The following is an 18,445-nucleotide window of genomic DNA, read 5'->3' as shown; positions in this document are numbered from 1 at the left end:
CTGGTTTGCGTGACTTTTCTCTGTTCCTCAAAATCAAACAAATAATTCAAAGTTCTCGTACAGTTGGAAATGTTGGGAAAGCTACGACTAATCCAAATGCAGTGAAAATTCTCTAGGATGAACGTCCGTAGCGCTGACTTAAGTAATGAAAAAAAAGTCCCCTTCTCTCGGTGTATCGTTTCCCGAGGGATTTGCATGGAAGGCTTAAAGCTGTAATCTAAAAAACCTTTTATAAATAGAGTTTCGTTACTTTTTAAACAGGCGATGCACGAATAGCGCGGTAAATTATGTTCCAATGTAAATTATGTTTCGTATTAAAGAATATCCAAGCCGCTGGTCCAACAATAAAATACGATAATGAACCGAATAAAGTTCATCGTCATAAAATATGTAAAGTATGTATGTAAATACAGTTGAAAAAGTGCAGCAAAGTCGATCCACGATTTATAATAAAATGAAACGGAGAGACGAAGAAACGAAGAAAAAGAGAGAGAGAGAGAGACTAACAATGAGTGGAATAACTAATTGAAAACGAGGCGATAAAATAATAAAATCACTATTAAATCATCGTGATAAAAACGCTGTTATGCTGGAATATTATTGTGCAATAGTGAGATTAATAATTTGACTCGTACTTTTCCGATCTGTGTAATTGTTCGAATTTCAATAGTTTTTCTTTGCGTATAATTAAGAAGACGAATTGTTGATCCAAGTTTGGTGCCCTTCCTGTACCATACGATACGATTCGGTCATGTTCTATGCCACACGGATACTTATCCTTGTAAGTACTTGTTTGTAAGTTTTTTATTTTATCGCTGGTAGAGGGGGAACATGGCTGTGTGTGTGTGCACACGCATACATCTTTGCACACGTAACATGACCGGTACACACATGGCATTCCAAAATATCCATTCCCTTTCCACCAGCAGTTTACCAATGTTCGCCTCTAGCCTGAACAGCCAACAGCAGTTCTATTAATATTCTTTGGTTATTTTTGAAAAAGCTCTTCTTACCAAGAGAAACAGAACGAAGGATAGAGAAGAACTTTACGCACAAGCCAAACAACGTTTCCTTCAATTTGCCTGTAAAGGTGCAGGTCTACAGCGAGCTGAATAAAATTCAAGCGTAAACGAGACATGTAAATTCTATCGATTCTTTGACGATTGCTGGACTCTAGAAACACCGGAAGAATATTCGTCCGATCGTTGTAAAACGATCAACGAACAAATTGCTCGACCAACGTTTACGCTAAACGAGTGTAGGCGAGTGCTGCTCCTGCTCTCTCTACGTTCTATGGTCGTTTCGTCTAATCTTAACACTCTAAACAAAGACCTCGGAGAAGTATGTTCATTGCCACGACACGATTTCTCGCCAGTAACAAGCAACATCGCTGTCAAGTTCGGATAGTTTGGCTAGTCAAGTAACAGAGATCAGACACACCCAACAATTTGCGTGTACTACGTGCGCTACGTAGCTGCACACTATCGGTATTGATCCATACGCACCGTTCTCTCGTTCTCGCTCGCTTTATCCCTTTTCTCCGGCTCCTGGCATCGCAGAGATATGGCCTTCTTCTCGCGATTTCTTATCAACAACGAATACAGAGACAGTGGCATGTATGGATATTAACGCGGCTAACTGTATTCGTGAACCAGACCAGGATACCGGGACAAGAGTCGAGAACTTGGACCGATATGATGGTAACCAGGAGAACTTTAATCATTACAGAGAGATATAACAGAAGGATAGAATCGTTTCGTACGGATACAATGGAGTTTGTATTTTCCGAATATGATATATTCTCGAGCGAGTTGGAGCACATCGAGAGATGGAGGAAGAGTATCCGCCGTGGCGACGGTCGTAGCTGGTTTTTAACGTCCGTCGATTCGAAGGAAAGGCCGGAAAGGCCGTCGATTATTATGCAGGCGACAGACAATTGCCAACGCTTCCCCTATTAACATATAGCGAGAGTAAAAACGTGGCTGAAATACACGACGCAGTTGGTGCGTCGCTCCAGTACCAGCTTTGCTTGTACACTCGGATTTTAATAATCCAATCGGATAAACAAGTATACGTACTATAACTATATAACACGTGACGACAGAAAATTCAATTACAAAGCGAACAATTTTTATCGGTAAAGAAATGCGGATGATTTGGATGGGTGTGGAAGTAGCATGTAAGAAAGAAAGAGTTTGGCTCGCTGTCCACGAAACGTCGTTTCATAGATTGCTCGCGGTAAATACGCTTTCATGCAACGATCGTTGCAAAGTAACGCGCACCTAGTCACGAAACAGCAGCGAACCGTTTTCGTTGTTACGCGTTTTCATTACGACGATTGACGTTAATATCGTCGAAATCGAGGCGCGCGTTCTCCAGCTGTTATAAACTAGCGTAGCGGTATAGGACGAGAGCGTTTTTCTCGTTGCTCGATATTTTAACGACGGGACAAAACGTATCTCGCTGTACATTTGGCAGACTACTAACGCCGGCGTAGACGTATCGTCGTCACGTCTGCACTCGTCTACACTGACAGGTATTGTCTGCGTTCATCGTCCGCCGACAGTCGACGAAACATGTATCTAGACATTCTACGCTGTTTGAGGGCAACGTCGTTTGTCCAGCAGGCGTCGATGAGTCGAAGATGCGATGGAGCAAGCGGGTTATTGAAATGTATCTTTGGAGAAATATGACCATCGTCGACCCTAAAATACAAAGAAAAGACTACCTTAATCTTCTTAAATGCTGACTATTAATAGTCATTAATAAGTCAATAATAAACACCTACTTTGTAGAATGTCCACTTGTAGAATTAGATATCGTGTAAATATAAATAATTAATTAATACGGCGAGACATATTGATTGACGTATTTGTTAGCGTATTAAAAAATGTATAGCACGATTTGGAAAAATGGGAGATGACTTTTCTTCGTTACGACACATCCACGATACGGCGGTACGTGACTTGCAGTGATTTCGATTTTACTTTCTTTCTTGGCCCGACGTTTTTCTTTTTTTTTTTTTATTATGTAATTTGTACTTTACAATTCATCCAGCTGGACATTCGGTAAATTTTTCTAGTCTTGGCTCAACGTAAAGTAGCAAATGTATCGTGTGACGATCGCACAGCGGGATCGTTGCCTCCCAAAAGAGGCGAAAAGCTCATTCTGCCTACAATTGCCCGCGAACGTTCCAATGGAAAAAGAAGATGCATATCTGCCGACAAATGTGAATTTGACTGTGTCTGTCAGTGTGGACTTGGCTTTATAATAGACTACGATTACGCTTCTATGAAGAGACGCTTGGTGGACAGTAAGCCTACAGATATATTAGGAGGGAAAGAGCCGCGTCATATTTTTGCTTCAGCTGCCGAATGCGGGGACGCGCCGAAGAAGAAAGGATTCTTCAAAGGTTTCTGGAAGAGGTCGCGTCATTATTCGCTGGAGAACCAATAGCCCAGGTTAGGCGGTAGGGTGACGGGCCAGCAACGACAGAGACAGGCGCCACGGCAACAGCACCATTATCGACACCACGTCGCTACGAGCGCTTTGACACACAGTGCTTGCTGTTGCATCGTCCAGTAACCTCGGTGCTGCTTCGTGGTAGATGCAGCGACAAGGTTCGCGTTCCTTCGTCCATTTCATCGAGCTTTTATTCCGCCCGATCGGTGGTCTCCGAGTCCAACAAGCTACGTCAGCCCGTGGGTAAAATCTTTTTGCGTATTAATTACGTTTCTCTGTCCCTCCTTGTTTCTTTTTTCTTCAACACTCTCCGACTATTCGGCTAAAAGATTTTCTTTCCATTCATTCCGTTTCTCGTTACATCCGGCCGTATGCGGTAATTAGGCTGTTTCGTAGATTATGCCACGAGCAGCAAAGGGCGGGTTCTATACGAAAAATAAGCCGAAAATGTAGAATAATATATTTTGATTTAAAGCCTTGTTTGTCTATTCTGCTTGACGCAATGCGATAAATATAAATCCAAGTAGGAGTATTAGTATGCAGCGAGATCCTTCAAGTCGAAACATAGACAACCTTGCAGAGTTGCTCGTATTTTTAATGCGGCTGTCTTTAATTTTCTACAGCAAAGAAACGCTTTTAAACTGTTCCAAGACAATCTGTAGTTTGATAGAATCGAGCAAGAAGAAATTAATTGGATGGAGGATTAGCCAAAATGTGTGTTAGAATTAAGGCCGCATGCGTAATAAATATATTTTAATTAATTAAACTCAAATTCTCCAAAGATCGAATAAATAGAGCTTGTGAAAAAACAAAAGAACGGTGTTCTACGTTTTCAACTTATTTTGTCGCATAGAATCGTCACTTGCTTGTTGGTCTTGCTTGTCTCGAGGTCGAGGTTGTACCATCAATTACAAGATAACCTGCAAATGAGATTACGCTACGTTACGTTTTCGTTACCATACTAAATCGTTTCGTTCCTCTCGCACAGCTCGTTTGCTCGTGCGAGCGCGTTGCTCGAAAGCGCGAAGCGGAATAGAAGCAACGAGGCAAAGTGCTGCGCGAATCGTGTCGATTTCGTCACCAGCTGGCGTTGTTCGAATCATTCGAGCAAGTCATAAATCGACTTTTGCTAAATCGAATCTATATCGAACTTAAGTCGTGTAAACAACATGAAGTACGCGATATAAAACAGAATTCGAGCAACGACACAGCGGCAGCAGTTGATCCGTTGACTCGTTCGTTTACTCTATTTATTTCTATTTCCTGAAACGCATAGAAGAAGAAAACCGACACGACACCACTATATAGCAAGATTTTTCAATGGTAAGATGGTTCGAATTTGCTCGCAAGACTTGTATACGCGCTGAGTTTCGCGTCACGAGCAGTTAAACGTTCGATAGTTTTTCCATTCGAGAGGTAAATCGCAAGCTTTGTACGGCTTAACCTAATTGTTAGATGGATTTCGATTAAACGAAACTTTTACTTTACAGAGGTAACAGCACCGATTAAGTCTTACGACTTATTATTAATGTCATCGGGGGTGGAAGGTTAGATCAGAGTCGATTGGAATGGGCAACTGCTTGATTAGTAAATGCCAAAAAGTACACGGTAGTCGGCTTTCTGATTGACGGACTCGATCGATAATCGACGATCATTGCGATTTATCGACGATCGGTCGACGAGTTGCGAGACCGATTGCGTGCATCAGAACACCATAGGCGTTTCTGTCCCATCATCTTCCTTGTGTGTATCCGACACGCCAGCACGTTTATAGAGAGCGAGCAAATAAACCATAAGTTATCGAGTATTCGAGTACTCGGTTATCTACGTACGTGTACTTTAGACGGCGTTTATTACTCGCGTATTATGGCAGAGGCAATAGAGAGAAAGAAGAGAGCGTAGAAAAACGCACGGAGGGACGAATACGTGCGGAATCATGACCATGTAAAAAGCAATCACATTGTATTTACTATACGTATTTATTGTTATTCGAGCAATTTGTAATTATACCAACGAAACGTTCCCTCTAGTTTCAACGTTACCATATAAATAACTATTTTTATTACGGCAATTCATTACCTGTATCATCATCATCATCATCGTCATCATCATCACCACCATTGTTGTCATCCTCGTCGTTATTTATTTCTCATTTCTGTTGTTAAGTTGGTACGTATGAAATATGCCGTCCCGCCAAATAAGATTTCGATCGATATATTTATACGATTCAATGCTCTGTTTTAATGATTAATTAACGTCATTATTCCAGATTTATAAGAATTATCGGCTGAAAAATTCAGATCAATTTCTTCGGTTATAGCTTCTTTTTCGGTAATTTACGCATTGGAAGATTGCAAGATGGGATAAAAGTTGTGTTTAACTTTATCAAATACTAAATGTTGCTTTTCAGCAACTTTCGTGCCACTTTTTTTCAAAATTTAAGCCCATAAAAAATTACACAAACTTTCTGGCTATCTAGAAATAATAATAAAATTTTGGTATATTTATTATAAATTTCCTTACATGAAAAATTACGTTAAACTTACATGATTTATGGTAAATTTTATAATATGTTTGATAATTGACGATAGATCAAAATTGAATGGATGGTATTAGAGCGCCAAATTTGAATTTGAAGAAACATTTCATACGCTCCAACTTAATACACGTAATTAGTACCAATAACCACTTTCGTCGCCACAATTGTTGCCACTGTGTTTTATTTATATCCTTTCCTCCTTTATTATCATAATTCTTCCCTTTTAGTCGCCTTTCACGGCACGCAGGGATTGCATATCTGGGCCTATCGAGTTCCTGAACCTAAAAGGACTTACTATTGTAATATTAATATTATTATTGCTATTTATTTGAATTATTATCGTAGGGTTGTTGTTACGATCATTGTTATTACCATTGTTAATCCTGAAACGCTATCACCAAAATGATAATGCTTATGCAGAGAACGTTGAAACACGCAAGTGAAACGCAAGAGACGATAAATGCGTTATCGTTACGAAACGGTAATCAGTGTTATCTAGAACTAGCGGTTGAATTACTTACTTACTTGCTTACTTACTCAATTACTATTATCGATAATCCTCTATTTGTATGATATATAGAAGGCGAATTAAGATTATATAGCCAGTAATGTAACAAAATGGTCACGATAATAACGATAACTCTCGCGAAAATTACATCTAGTAGAGAATTGGAAAATTCGATATAGGATGTAGCAGACGACATTCTCCTCTCGAATTATCGACAAAGTCGATTCCAATCGGAAAATTGCTTGAATGCCAAAGATTGCCTTCGCAATATATCGCCAACTCGGCCAACGCATACAAACCTATAGAAAATCACATTTCTTGGTATTTGTTCGAATTTCATTTTACTTCGATTCTTTATGCAATTTTGTACGAACCCCTAAGTGCAAATTTTAGTCGATCAATCGAACGAACAATCGTTTCCCTTTCTCTTTCATTTCCTAATTCCTGTTCCTTTCCTCGTTTCAAGCGCCAACCAAACGCAACAACGTGAATTTCTCCATCGTGTTCGTGGTCGTGATCGTTGTCGTCGTCGTCCTTCGAAATACGCGGAAACAGAATTTCCCTATGAATCGTGTTCATCGTGCAAACATGTTTGCACGTCGTTTCACTTTGTAGGTTATTTAAAACGTATTTTAAATAATCGTATCGTTCGCGGCTTGTTCGATATATCGAATACAGCGGAAGTCGTTGGAACGATTACGAGGGCGATAACACGAGCACGTGACTTAAAAGGACGCTGGAATTTCAAGGAAGAGGAAAGAAGAAATAAGACAGAAGAAAACGAAAGAAAGAAAGAAATGTGGCAATCGTGGCTCGGCCGCAACATAGGTTATGATACCGCTTTTTTCTCCCTGCGTGATATATTTATTTATTTTAACGCGGTTTTATTACACACTCTATGTATAGTGGCACTTGTAAATAACGATCGCGAATCATAAGGATACGTGACAAAGGAACGCAAGAAGAGAGCAACTGTTCCGCGATCTTTTCGCCGTGAAAAGATCGAGCTAGGACTGTGAGAACGATGGGCATTCGAGATACGCATCGGCCGCGTGCTAGTTGTTGCTACCGCTGCTGTTGCTGCTATTGCTGTTACCGTTGCTACTGTTACTAAGTACTACAGTTACAAAAACCCGAGGGCACGCTGGCCGCTTTGTCGCACATTCGTTGACATGCATGCACACCTATCTAATAAGATAACTTAAAAGGTAATCTAATAAAGGTTAATGCTACTTAAACTTAATGCCATTTAAACGAACGTTTGTAAAGCAATCTTCGTCCCAGCGTTGCGCGGTATGCTATATCTCATTTCACGCACACGCGTGTACGTGTTCAATCACTTTTTTCAACGGTGTCTTCTGTTCTCTTCGTCATCTTCCATCATTTTCTTCTTTTTCGTCTTCTTCTTCCTCTTGTTTGCTTCTGCCCCTGCCCCTGTTCTCTCCCTTTCTCTCCCTCTTATCTGCGATTTCAACAAAACAACCGTTGTTTCCCTCGAACGGGTAGTATCGTGAAATAATCACCGCTAGCCGTGGAGACCCCATTTGGAAAGGAGAGAAGCACCGAAATGCCTAAACTTTCTTGACAAATAGCCAAGAACAGATAGAACGAAGAACGAGGGGAAAGATGGATTTCTTCGGAAGAAAATTTCGAATGTTTCGAAACGAGTCGAGACTAGTCGAGGGACTCATTCGTGTTTCTCGTGTTAAATATGCGTTAAATACGAAGGAAAAATGTGCACGATACTCGTGTAACACAGATCTTGAACATTTTAATCCCGGTAACAGGTGAGACATTTCGTAAGCTAAGTATCGAAACGTTGTCACCCGTATTAACCTTTTTCACATGTGTTCTGAACATGATTGTATTCGAGAAATTCCAATACATCACCGATAGAATAAGAGACGCACACTGTGCACGCTAAAGCCAAGTTACCGAAGTTGCCGGGCATGTAATACGATACGATACGATATTCGTGTACGCCATTATCAAATCCACTGTTGTTTAACTAGCCACGATGTTAAGACCGGTTCGTTGGGCGCATCGTTTCTTCTAGTCTTTGTCTCCCTGAATGAAAACGAGCGTCGTGTACAAGTTGGAAAAGAAACGGGTCAAAAGCGGAAACAAACTCGGGTAAATAAAATGTGTATGCTTCGCGTAGTTTTAACGATTTGTAGATTACACAGAGTAGATGGACAAAGTCTGTGAAAGGACTAACGCAAACGAGGAGAACATTTTAGTACAAATTCGATAGCTTTATCGTTTCATCGTTGGAAGAACAAGGATTAAAGGTACTAAAAAAGAAAGAAAAGAATAAAAAAGACGATATGGCAATAAATGAGTAGCGCAAATGCACGAACGCAAGATTACGAATGCACGATTAGGAAAGTCATTCGACGAAATCAAGCGCTCGACGCCTCGGTACTAATATCGACCATATTTCGTGAATTACGATCCAAGTCTTTCCTTCGAATTCCGTATATACGTAACATTTATCCGAGACCATCCGTTCGTTTGTATCTTATATATATATATATATTATATATATATATTGATATATATATATATATAGATATATCTATATAATTGTTCTCTCCACCGCAAAAGGCTTGCGCCTCTCATTCTGATCTTTCTAGTCGTTATTTATGACAGAAAGAGATTTGGAGAATCATCCAATTATTTACTCTGAGATGCGAATCGAATAAATTTCGCGAGAACGATCTAAAAATAGTAGGCTATAAAGCGTTGATTGATAGAAAATATAAAAGTGTGGCGATCCTGGTCGCTGTAATTAGAAGTAATGTTTTTTAAGATGAAACAAAATCAATGCGAGTAAGCGAGAGCGATTTTTATGTAAATTTTCTTGATAATTTTGTAAAAAGTTTTATTTAATCTTCTAATCTACCAATAAATTAAATAACGGTTTATAAATTAAGATGAACCGATATTATATATATATATATATATATACACACGCACATATGCATGTACACGTATACGATGATATGCAGGTTATCCCATTCTCCGATTTTTTTGAAATAAGAACGTTTAGTAAGATAAACAACATCAAAGGCTTCACGAGTTAGAACACCAAAATAGATATCTTCTTCGGTACACAGCCATTTGTTTCGCCCTTCCTTTCCTTTTGTTTTGTTTTTTTTTTTTTTTTTTTTTTAATAAAATCAACAAAATACGATCGAAGATCTACGTATTTGCAGGAAATTAATTTTATTAAACAAAAAAATAAACAAAATTTTAGTACTATCGAGTACCATATTTCGAAAGTAAAAATAACATTTACTCCCTTGTATGCTTGGTGGCTTTGATGCCGTTTATTCGAATAAACGATTTGTTTTTCACGCTTGATTTACAGGAACCTCTTCCCTTTCACTTTAGCTCTTCACCCAACTCCTTTAAGACATTGGGAAACAATGAAACACGCTGTATATATGCACTACATGAGAAATCTCTATTCCACGTACAGGTAAGTGTAATTTCCCAATAATGTATGTTAAATATCATTTTGAAACGAGAATAAACGCGTCCAGAAACCGAGAACCGGAAGTTACATACGCGTGATTTAATCTTATTCGTGGTCGCGGAAGGACGCGGTTTTTATCGTTTATTTTATCACCGCGAGATATGCAGTCGTGAGGCATAGAATTCTACGATAATTTCTCTATTTTGAACGTTATTCGAATGAATGAAAACAAAAGGTGTTTCATTACACCGCTTTATACAAATTTATTGTTTCCTTAAACATTATTCGTGTGTCACGATTCTGAAGATTCTTCTTGTCGACATTTGCAAAAAAATCTTAAGAGCAAGTATATCGGCTTTACAAAGTTATATACCTAATTTTAACCAACCAAATGTAGCCCTCTCTTTCTTTTTCTCTCTCTCTCTCTCTCTCTCGCTCTCATGCGCACAGGCGTCCCAGCGCGCGCGTGCTCGACGCGCACGCAACACCCTCACTCATCCCCCTATCCCACCCGCTTTTGCTTTCTATTTCTGCCTTTCTTGAACCATAAACATCGACCATCTTCCGGTGTACATATTATTTTTTCAAAAAGTCGAAAGTGGTTTTATCGGCCGTTGAGTTCGATCCAGTTTCGATAAGACACGAAAAATGTAGTACGTATGTATATAATCGTCGCATTGTTGGTCTCGATATAACGAGAACGATTTTTTTCCCATAAAACGTAAGGATCTCAAAATATATATTATATATATGTGTATATATATATATCCTTTTCCAAACAAAAAAGTAAAAGCTAAAAGCATGAGGCGGATGCGAATATTTCAACGACGCCTGGGAGTTACCTTTTTATTACAATTATTACTTCAATGTTTATTCCTTATTTTGTTATCAATAAAAATCGTTACATAGTAGTTTGGGTTGCTGCTTGACACCAGCCGAATCGACAAGCAACCAGTTATAATAATAATAGTAGCAGTAATATTACAGTAATAATAAATGATAGCGGTATCGTGTATTAGATGTGTGTGTGTGTGTGTGTGTGTGTGTGTGTGTGTATACATGCGCGTCTGTATACGACTGCGGGGGTGTTCTTCTTGGTATAACTTATAGAAGACTGCGCTAGTCGAATGAAAAACGTTTACACGGCCAAGCAGAACTACGTTGCTCTTCCGAATATGTTTCTATATAAGTCCAAATTTTTATTTTCATAGATTTGATTTTTTATTAGATCCACGTATCAAACGTAAGAGACTATCTTCGATTATAATCGGTTTCGTTAGATAGGGAACACTGATTATATAAAAGAAGAAACTAAAACTAAGATGTAAATGAATAAATGAAGATATAAAAATTATAGAAAATCGAATTATATGTGTATTCTTGTTCCGTGTATAGTTCTACCTTTCAACTTTCGCAATCGTGTTTGTGTTTTGTATGCATGCCACGCGCGCTTGAAAATGTCATATTTATATATTTATATTATCTTGGTGTACATCTTGCGACTCTTTTTCTCGTTCCAGTTCTCACCCCTGTCCCTCGCTTTCTCTCTCTCTCTCTCTCTTTCTTTCTTTCTCTTTCTCTCTCTCTCTCTCTCCCTCTCTCTCTCTCTTTCTCTGTATTTCTTCCTCTTATCGATAAGTGACACATCCCCCGATTTGTTTTATTCTTCTTACACATAGCAATATTAAAGAGAGTAAATAGTTAAAAGGGTTGTATCGATCTGGATGGGGGAGGGAGAGGCCAACCAGGATTACAATCAATCCACGCCTTTTCACCCCCTACCGCGCGTTTGCCTGCATCGTCCGCACCGTCCTCTCACCGCCACCATTGCTGTCAACTGTCTCATCGACTGTAGCTTCACTTCGCTTTTGCCTCTTTTATCATCTTGTTCCGTATCTATCATCGGTGTTAATACCTCTATTGCGCTCTCTTACACATTTCCAGACACCGCTTCCCTTGTTCCCTCTTCGCGATTCTTCAATTCTTGAAATTAATTTTTTCATTCACATTCTACCTCCCCCTTTTCCCTTATTATTCTCACTCACACGCTCACTCCCTCTCTTTCTAATTCGTTAGTTACCTCTCGATCATTCGCTTCCTCTTTCACGCCCATTTCTCCATCATCACCTCTTCTTTTATTCCATCAAACTTTCTCTAACGCTTGCACTCTCTCTCTTTCACCGTCTCTAACATCCTTTCATTCTCTACAAAAAAGACTGTAAACCTAACACGCAATAGTTTACTATTATTTATTATCATTATTTCTTATACTTAATGCATGCGTCTCGTGTATTTTTGTCTCTCCGTCAACGAATCGACATAATACGATCGTTCGCAAATAAAAGATATTTCTTCTTTTTGCCCTCGTTTAATTCATCCCGGCTCACTGTATATGTCATTATCACTTCTGAGGTAAATACTTATCTGTTGTTATGGTGCGTATAAATGTAAAACTGCATGGTACTTGCGGTTCATAATTTTTCGTTTTATTATTCAATTGTAAAAAAGCGTTTTTTTCCTTTGTCTTCATCGAAGCTTTCGGAATTCCTGTCGTTATAGTACTGACATTATCTCGGTCGTGAATACATAAACGGACATAAAAATTCGAAACATGGGTGCTACGATGAAACGAAAACAATGAAAAGACCGCCCTTCATCGATTACAATTTGCGCGATCATTTTCCAAGTAAATGCTTAGGAGCTTTTTTCGGAAGTTATTACACACACGTGAGCGCGTGCGTCTGTTCCCCGAACGTCGATCGGCCGAATCGAAGAGGAGAGAACGACGACTGGAATATGATAGCTGTGTTGCTGGTGTTGTTGCTGATGTAGTTGTTGCTCTTCATCGAATGTCGCGCGGCAAGCTTGCGGCAGTTCCGGCGCGACTCGTGCGGCATGACGCATTCCATTCGCTGTTCATTAAAATAATCGATCGTATCGTTTAATATTAATATTAGATATTTATGTTGGGTCCCAGAGGTTACTGAAACAAAAAGAAGAGTGGAAAACATCCCGCTGTTAATTTTGTTGTACGAACACAATTAATTAGTTAGTGTGAAGGAAAAGAGAAAGAGTGGGGAAGGAAAGTGGAAAATAAAATCTACTTATTTTCGTTTTTTCGATGCCAGATACATTTTTCAAGCGATAAAATATTAATGCCAATCTATTTTTTTTTTTTAAATGAGGAAGTCAGTTTTGTAAAAAAAAAAACCTATTTGTCACATTTTATGCCCCATCCTCTATATAATTATATATAGCGTCTTTCCTTTTTTTTAAAGAAAAATTCAATAGTAAATGTAATGTTTTACATGTGATTAATTTCTATTCTATGTTCTCTATCTAGTTCATAGCTCTCAAACAAAGAACACGCGTACTCTGTTCTTTCGCTGGTAGAAAAGAAGTACGTATTTGTCAGTGCTTCTCAGTGTGCGATCCAAGCACGAGGGACGCGCGCAAATCCGTGATTAGTCATCGTGGCAAACTGATACATCGAGCCAAAGCGGTCGACTGAAATTATGCGAGAGTGACTCACTTATGCATGTGTCATTTCGTACGCGCGTAACGAATATCTTTGAATTTCACCGTTCGTCTCGTTCGGCTGGAAATTTTTTCAAGACTATGTAGCGTGTGGTTCATGCATTGAAAATATACACGTACAGTAGCCATCACGATACAAAGAGATTACGAAATTGGTCAGTAATCGACCGTCAACGCGTTCAAGCGAACTAACCTATACCTAACAAGATAAGGTGCCGAAACATAAAGTAATCAGGGTTGCACAAAAGGCTTTGTTTCAATTCTCCCTATCAAAAAGTGTGGAAATGCTGCTTATGATTCTGCGTGTCAACAATCGGCGCTGCTACTCGATGTTTTAATCTATCACCTCGACATAACCTATATCATGGTGACTACCGCACAGAGACGTGAAAAAGGTTTAATGTACTAATTATGAGATTATAGTGAAGTGGCGAGGAGCGAGGATAGCGATGATTAGCGATGTGATCTGGAAAAGTTCCTATCTGTATTATATATATACGTGGCGACAAATTCGAACCAGTTCAAACAGGATTCGAAGGTTAAAACTTTTGAAAGTTTTGATTCAGACTTGAATTTCAATTCGAATTGTTTCAGAGCCCATCGCTACTCGCCGTTATCCTCGCTCCTCGCTGCCCTACTATATTCGAAGCCTAAGGATACATATACTCGAATGATACATACGTACGTATATACCAACCTAATAGCCGCAGGACACAAGGTAGTCCCCGAGTTTTTCAACGACCGATGCGGCCTGCTGTGGCTGTATAGGGTCTTCGTAAAGAGAAACAACTACCGCTTGCGTCGTCTTCATGCAGTGGACGCCGACTTTGCCAAGCTTTGCCCTTATCACTCGATCCGTACCTGACAGGTAAATGTACCTGTTGCCGGCCAAGGTAACACCCGACGACGTCAGAATATCCTGCTCGTCGAATCCCTGGACCAATTTTGTCAACTCTTCTTTACTTACCTATGCACAGAAATTATTTTCATCTTCGTACAAAAGTCAATTCAAATCCATATTTAAATGATAGACAGTGCATAAGTATAGTTCTTTATTTTGTGTCTCCCCTATACATAATATAACATAAATCCCCTGTACAATGCAATGTAAATACGACTTATATAAATAGAAACTGATAGAATTCGATTTTACATTGTTTTGTCGTTCCTGTTATCCACTAAAGTCATATCAATGCTTTTGTGTATATCAGATATAAAAGTGAAGTTTAGCAAACATGACAAAATAGATTAATCGGTGTTCTTGCGATACCACTTGTATCAGATATAGATACATAGAAAACATATCTCTATCTATAATCATTTTTGATAACGACTCACCTTGTTACAGAAAAATTGCACCGCGTGATACGCTTTTCTGATGCACGATCATCATCATACAAATGTTAAACCATTAACCTCATAATTCTTAACTATTTTTTCATTTTTTCAACGCGGTTAAGATTTAGAATTAAAAATATTTTTCTGGTATTTATATGGCAAACAGATGAGCGCTATGCGCGCGCACGTATGCGCATATGTTTGTGTGTGAATAATTATAGGATATTTAATAAAGTACCACTAACGGATAACAGAACAATAAGGGGAGACACATTTAACAATCGTAATCGGATACGTTTATCGAACGTCAAGGTCGTCTGAAATTATCTTACATTAAATTGGGCAACGTTCGTAATCCTACCTTGCGCCAAAACCTATCGTAATTTCCACAAAGTATAATTACCGCGAGAAAGGATTCGCGCGCAACTGTGGCCGCACGTCGACGACCTCGTGACATTTTCGTGTTTAAAAATAACTCGAAACGGTAGTTTTGGATTTAAATTCAAAGTATCACTGTTATCTAGAACTCCATGATAATTTGTTAATTTGTATAAAATGTCATTATTCATAGCAATCTAACCTCATTTTACCACATAGATATAATTTAAATTATTTTGTTTTAACTTTCGCATTCGAGCTATTATCTACTCCACTTCGAATCTCTCGAAATATACTTGTGGAAAAATTTAACAAAATTCTGGTAGGTGCTCCGAGGGTAAAGTAGATTGCGAAGCATGAAAAGATGAAGCGTAGTGACAGAATGGAAAAGCAAGATTCTACGAAAAATTTTGGTCAGGCGGCAAAACGCCCATTTTGAGACTCCAGGTACGATACTGTGGAAGGTTGCTGCCCGGCCGGCATCGCCATTTTGGCATTCGTAGCCGGAAAGTGTGTGTGCGCGCGCGAGGCCACGGTGCAGCTGGCGACCTTTATCTATACGTTTCGCCGTCTTTCTTCGCGTAAAGCCTTTCTTCGAATCCAAGAAAGAACTGCTTTACCTTGTAACCAAACACGCTACGCTTTTGCATTACCTTTCTTTCTCAGAAACTAAGACGTAATTTTACTGTTTCCAAATCATGCATATCCCAAAAATACTTCGATATATTTCTCAGAACTCGAGATTATGCTTGCGAGTGAAAAGTAAAATTATGAAAAAAAAATTAAATGTCTTGTCAATTGATTGACGAAAATGACAAGAGGAAGACCTCAGTATCCTTAGAAAAAAGATTCTATGGTTGTATATGTATACGCAAGGAATATCTAGTAAAATTTACATGGGAGGGGGGCCTCCTCCCTTGTCGAAGCGAGACAACCTCTTTGTTCCAACTTTCTCAACATTTTTAACCCCCCATCGTTTCATTTTACTATCGCACACGCTAATTCGAGGTCCTTAGAATTTACCGACACGATTCACAAGAGCTTTTTAAATACAACGCGGATGGCGCGTCGATCGACCTCAACTTTTCTAGAACTGTCTCCGATCGTTTTTTGTAACAATTTTACTTGGTACATTGGTGAAAATAAAGAAAGGAAAGTATATAACAAAAAAACTCTATTACTCGAATATAACAAATCTCCAAGTAACAATTCTCGAAAATTCGAACTGCTCGAATATCCAAATCTCACATATACAAAACAAAATCTTTATTTCATGTAAACTCTGTGCGTTTTTCAGTCATTTCGGCCGGGTATTGAAAAAACAGAAAGAGACAGAAAAAGCACAAAAGAGATAGATACATCGAAATCGAACATGCACGTAGGCGTCACTGCGTACGTCTTTCGATAACAGAGGATAGCTTCCGAAGAAATGAGTCATCTTCGTAACGAATGCCATCAACGTTAAAATTTTCGTTCGCTTCGGGGCGAATACCAACGTAAGTGACGAGAAATGTTGAAAATGGAACAGCTTCGATAAGGAATAGAAGCCACTACCGACAATAGGAGCCACCATTTCCATGGGTGGCAGCGGCAACGTGCCCGGCAGGCAGCCATGTTAAACTTAGTCGAAAACCATTCAAGTTCGACCAGACAAAATTTTCTCTGGTGAAAATTGCCACACCCTACCCTGTTAGACCACCTTTATAGCCGCACGAAACAAATTTTCTTTCGAAATCTAGCCGAAGATAAATCCATTTGCTTATACAATGGTTAGTTTTTCCCATCGATTCGAGAATTTATGCGATGTATCTACGACGACCGGTCCTCTGCTGCAGACATATTTGGGCGGTGGACGAAATACCTTGGGAAAATTTCCGACAAAAACGAAAATCTCAATTATTGTTGATTGAACGGTAACGAGTTTCAACTATATCCGACAACTTAATCTCGAATATTACTCGATCTAACCGGCGTCGGTAACACGAGGGGATAACCATGCCGGGTCAACACGCGGAACTTCAACGATTTTTCCCATTTATTACACACCCAAGGATACCTATTTCCTCGCTTTGGAAAAACAAAATATGCCGATGATTACGTGGCAATATCTTTTTCACGACAAAAACCCTCTCTACACTGATCATGTTATTTCGCGAAATTCATTAAGATTCTACTGGAACGTATTAAACAAGAAACTTATTAGTAATATATAGTCAATCAATAGGCATAAAACTGTATCAACAGTAAATACATACATTACGTGCTAATCACTAATATATAGCACTCTAGCCCGATATAAAGAAACTGAGAAAAATATTCGATACTGGATCAACTGAGGTGAACGATAACTAAGGAGAAGGGAGAAAAGATGAAAAATACGAAGTGCAAGTTACTGATATGATACGTTTAAATTTCTTTGAAGTATATTCAGTGCGTACTTTCCCTCTTGTCGGCTAGCTAATAATAAGCTTCCGAGGCGTTAGTCGAACGACATACTCACTTCGAAGCCTTCAGACTTTGCCCAAAGGTTGCCATCGTGTCCCGCGATTGCAGCTTTGGTAACACACCTAGACGCGAGCAGCTGCTTGTCAACGTAATCCTGCCAGCTCATTTTTTAACACAAGCGGCTCGACTCAATCGTTCACCACGCCACTAAAGACACAACCCGTCACTGACTGACTCTTCTCACGACTACCTATATGCGCTCAACGCCGGCCACACTTCTCTCTCGCCCCTCCTCTCCTCTCTTCGTGGTTAGCAGCGACCCCTCTCGACCCCACCAAACTCTCCTCGCCCGATGATCGTGTTCTCCCCACTCTTGATAACCGGCCGGTAATTGACTACCGAAACCGAACAGTTCTGCCAACCCATAGATTCACCAATCGATATATTCAAATCCTCGATATTCGCGAAATTATATTCTTTCATCGCTTTAATTTTCCTCGTGCATTAGCTCATCGTTATTTAATTTTAAAACTTTTCATTTAATTTCATTTTATTATTAATCTTTGTCGCGGAGAATGCCCAATAGAAAATAACATGAAATACCCTAAATTTCAGTAATGTGACGTAAATTATTGTAATATATAATCCAACAATACCATTTGAGGATTAAATTATACATTTTTGTTTCATCATTTCTGGTACTTTCATCATTTAAAAGAAAAATTTTCGTTTTTTACTCGAATGCACCATACTTAAT

The 18,445-nt window shown here is 39.1% G+C and overlaps 2 protein-coding genes across 10 annotated transcripts in view; one reads left to right on the top strand and one right to left on the bottom strand.

Moving 5' to 3' along the window:
- The window catches only part of LOC117217122, a 55,137-nt gene extending 49,625 nt beyond the window's left edge, over window positions 1–5,512 (top strand). For all 7 annotated transcript variants that reach the window (XM_033464475.1, XM_033464474.1, XM_033464472.1 and 4 more), the window contains one exon: window positions 3,368–5,512. In XM_033464475.1, coding sequence (XP_033320366.1) covers window positions 3,368–3,456 — 89 coding nt within the window. In that variant the 3' untranslated portion in view covers window positions 3,457–5,512. The remainder of the gene's footprint in view (window positions 1–3,367) is intronic.
- Window positions 5,513–10,233: 4,721 nt separating this feature from the next.
- On the bottom strand, window positions 10,234–18,014 carry LOC117217130 (profilin). 3 transcript variants are annotated; one of them, XM_033464490.1, is made up of 3 exons: window positions 17,744–18,014; window positions 14,209–14,494; window positions 10,234–12,973 (listed from the first exon to the last, which is right to left on the bottom strand). In XM_033464490.1, the coding sequence occupies exons 1-2, from the start codon at window positions 17,852–17,854 to the stop codon at window positions 14,225–14,227; spliced, it is 381 nt and encodes a 126-aa protein (XP_033320381.1). In that variant the 5' UTR covers window positions 17,855–18,014; the 3' UTR covers window positions 10,234–12,973; window positions 14,209–14,224. The 3 variants fall into 3 exon arrangements, with proteins under 3 accessions (XP_033320381.1, XP_033320382.1, XP_033320380.1); XM_033464491.1 differs by having other exon boundaries at window positions 14,213–14,494; XM_033464489.1 differs by having other exon boundaries at window positions 14,225–14,494; window positions 17,744–18,013.
- Window positions 18,015–18,445: the final 431 nt, after the last annotated feature.

Source organism: Bombus bifarius, unplaced genomic scaffold (assembly GCF_011952205.1).
Source record: "Bombus bifarius isolate JDL3187 unplaced genomic scaffold, Bbif_JDL3187 scf7180000007974, whole genome shotgun sequence".
NCBI classification, from domain to species: Eukaryota; Metazoa; Arthropoda; class Insecta; order Hymenoptera; family Apidae; genus Bombus; species Bombus bifarius.
This window is presented reverse-complemented; position numbering and strand designations above follow the sequence as displayed.

Coding starts and splice junctions, on each gene's coding strand:
- LOC117217130 (XM_033464490.1), bottom strand. CDS start 17,854: ATGAGCTGGCAGGATTACGTTGACAAGCAGCTGCTCGCGTCTAGGTGT. Junction 14,495..17,743: donor CAAAGTCTGAAGGCTTCGAA/GTGAGTATGTCG, acceptor TTCTGTGCATAG/GTAAGTAAAGAAGAGTTGAC.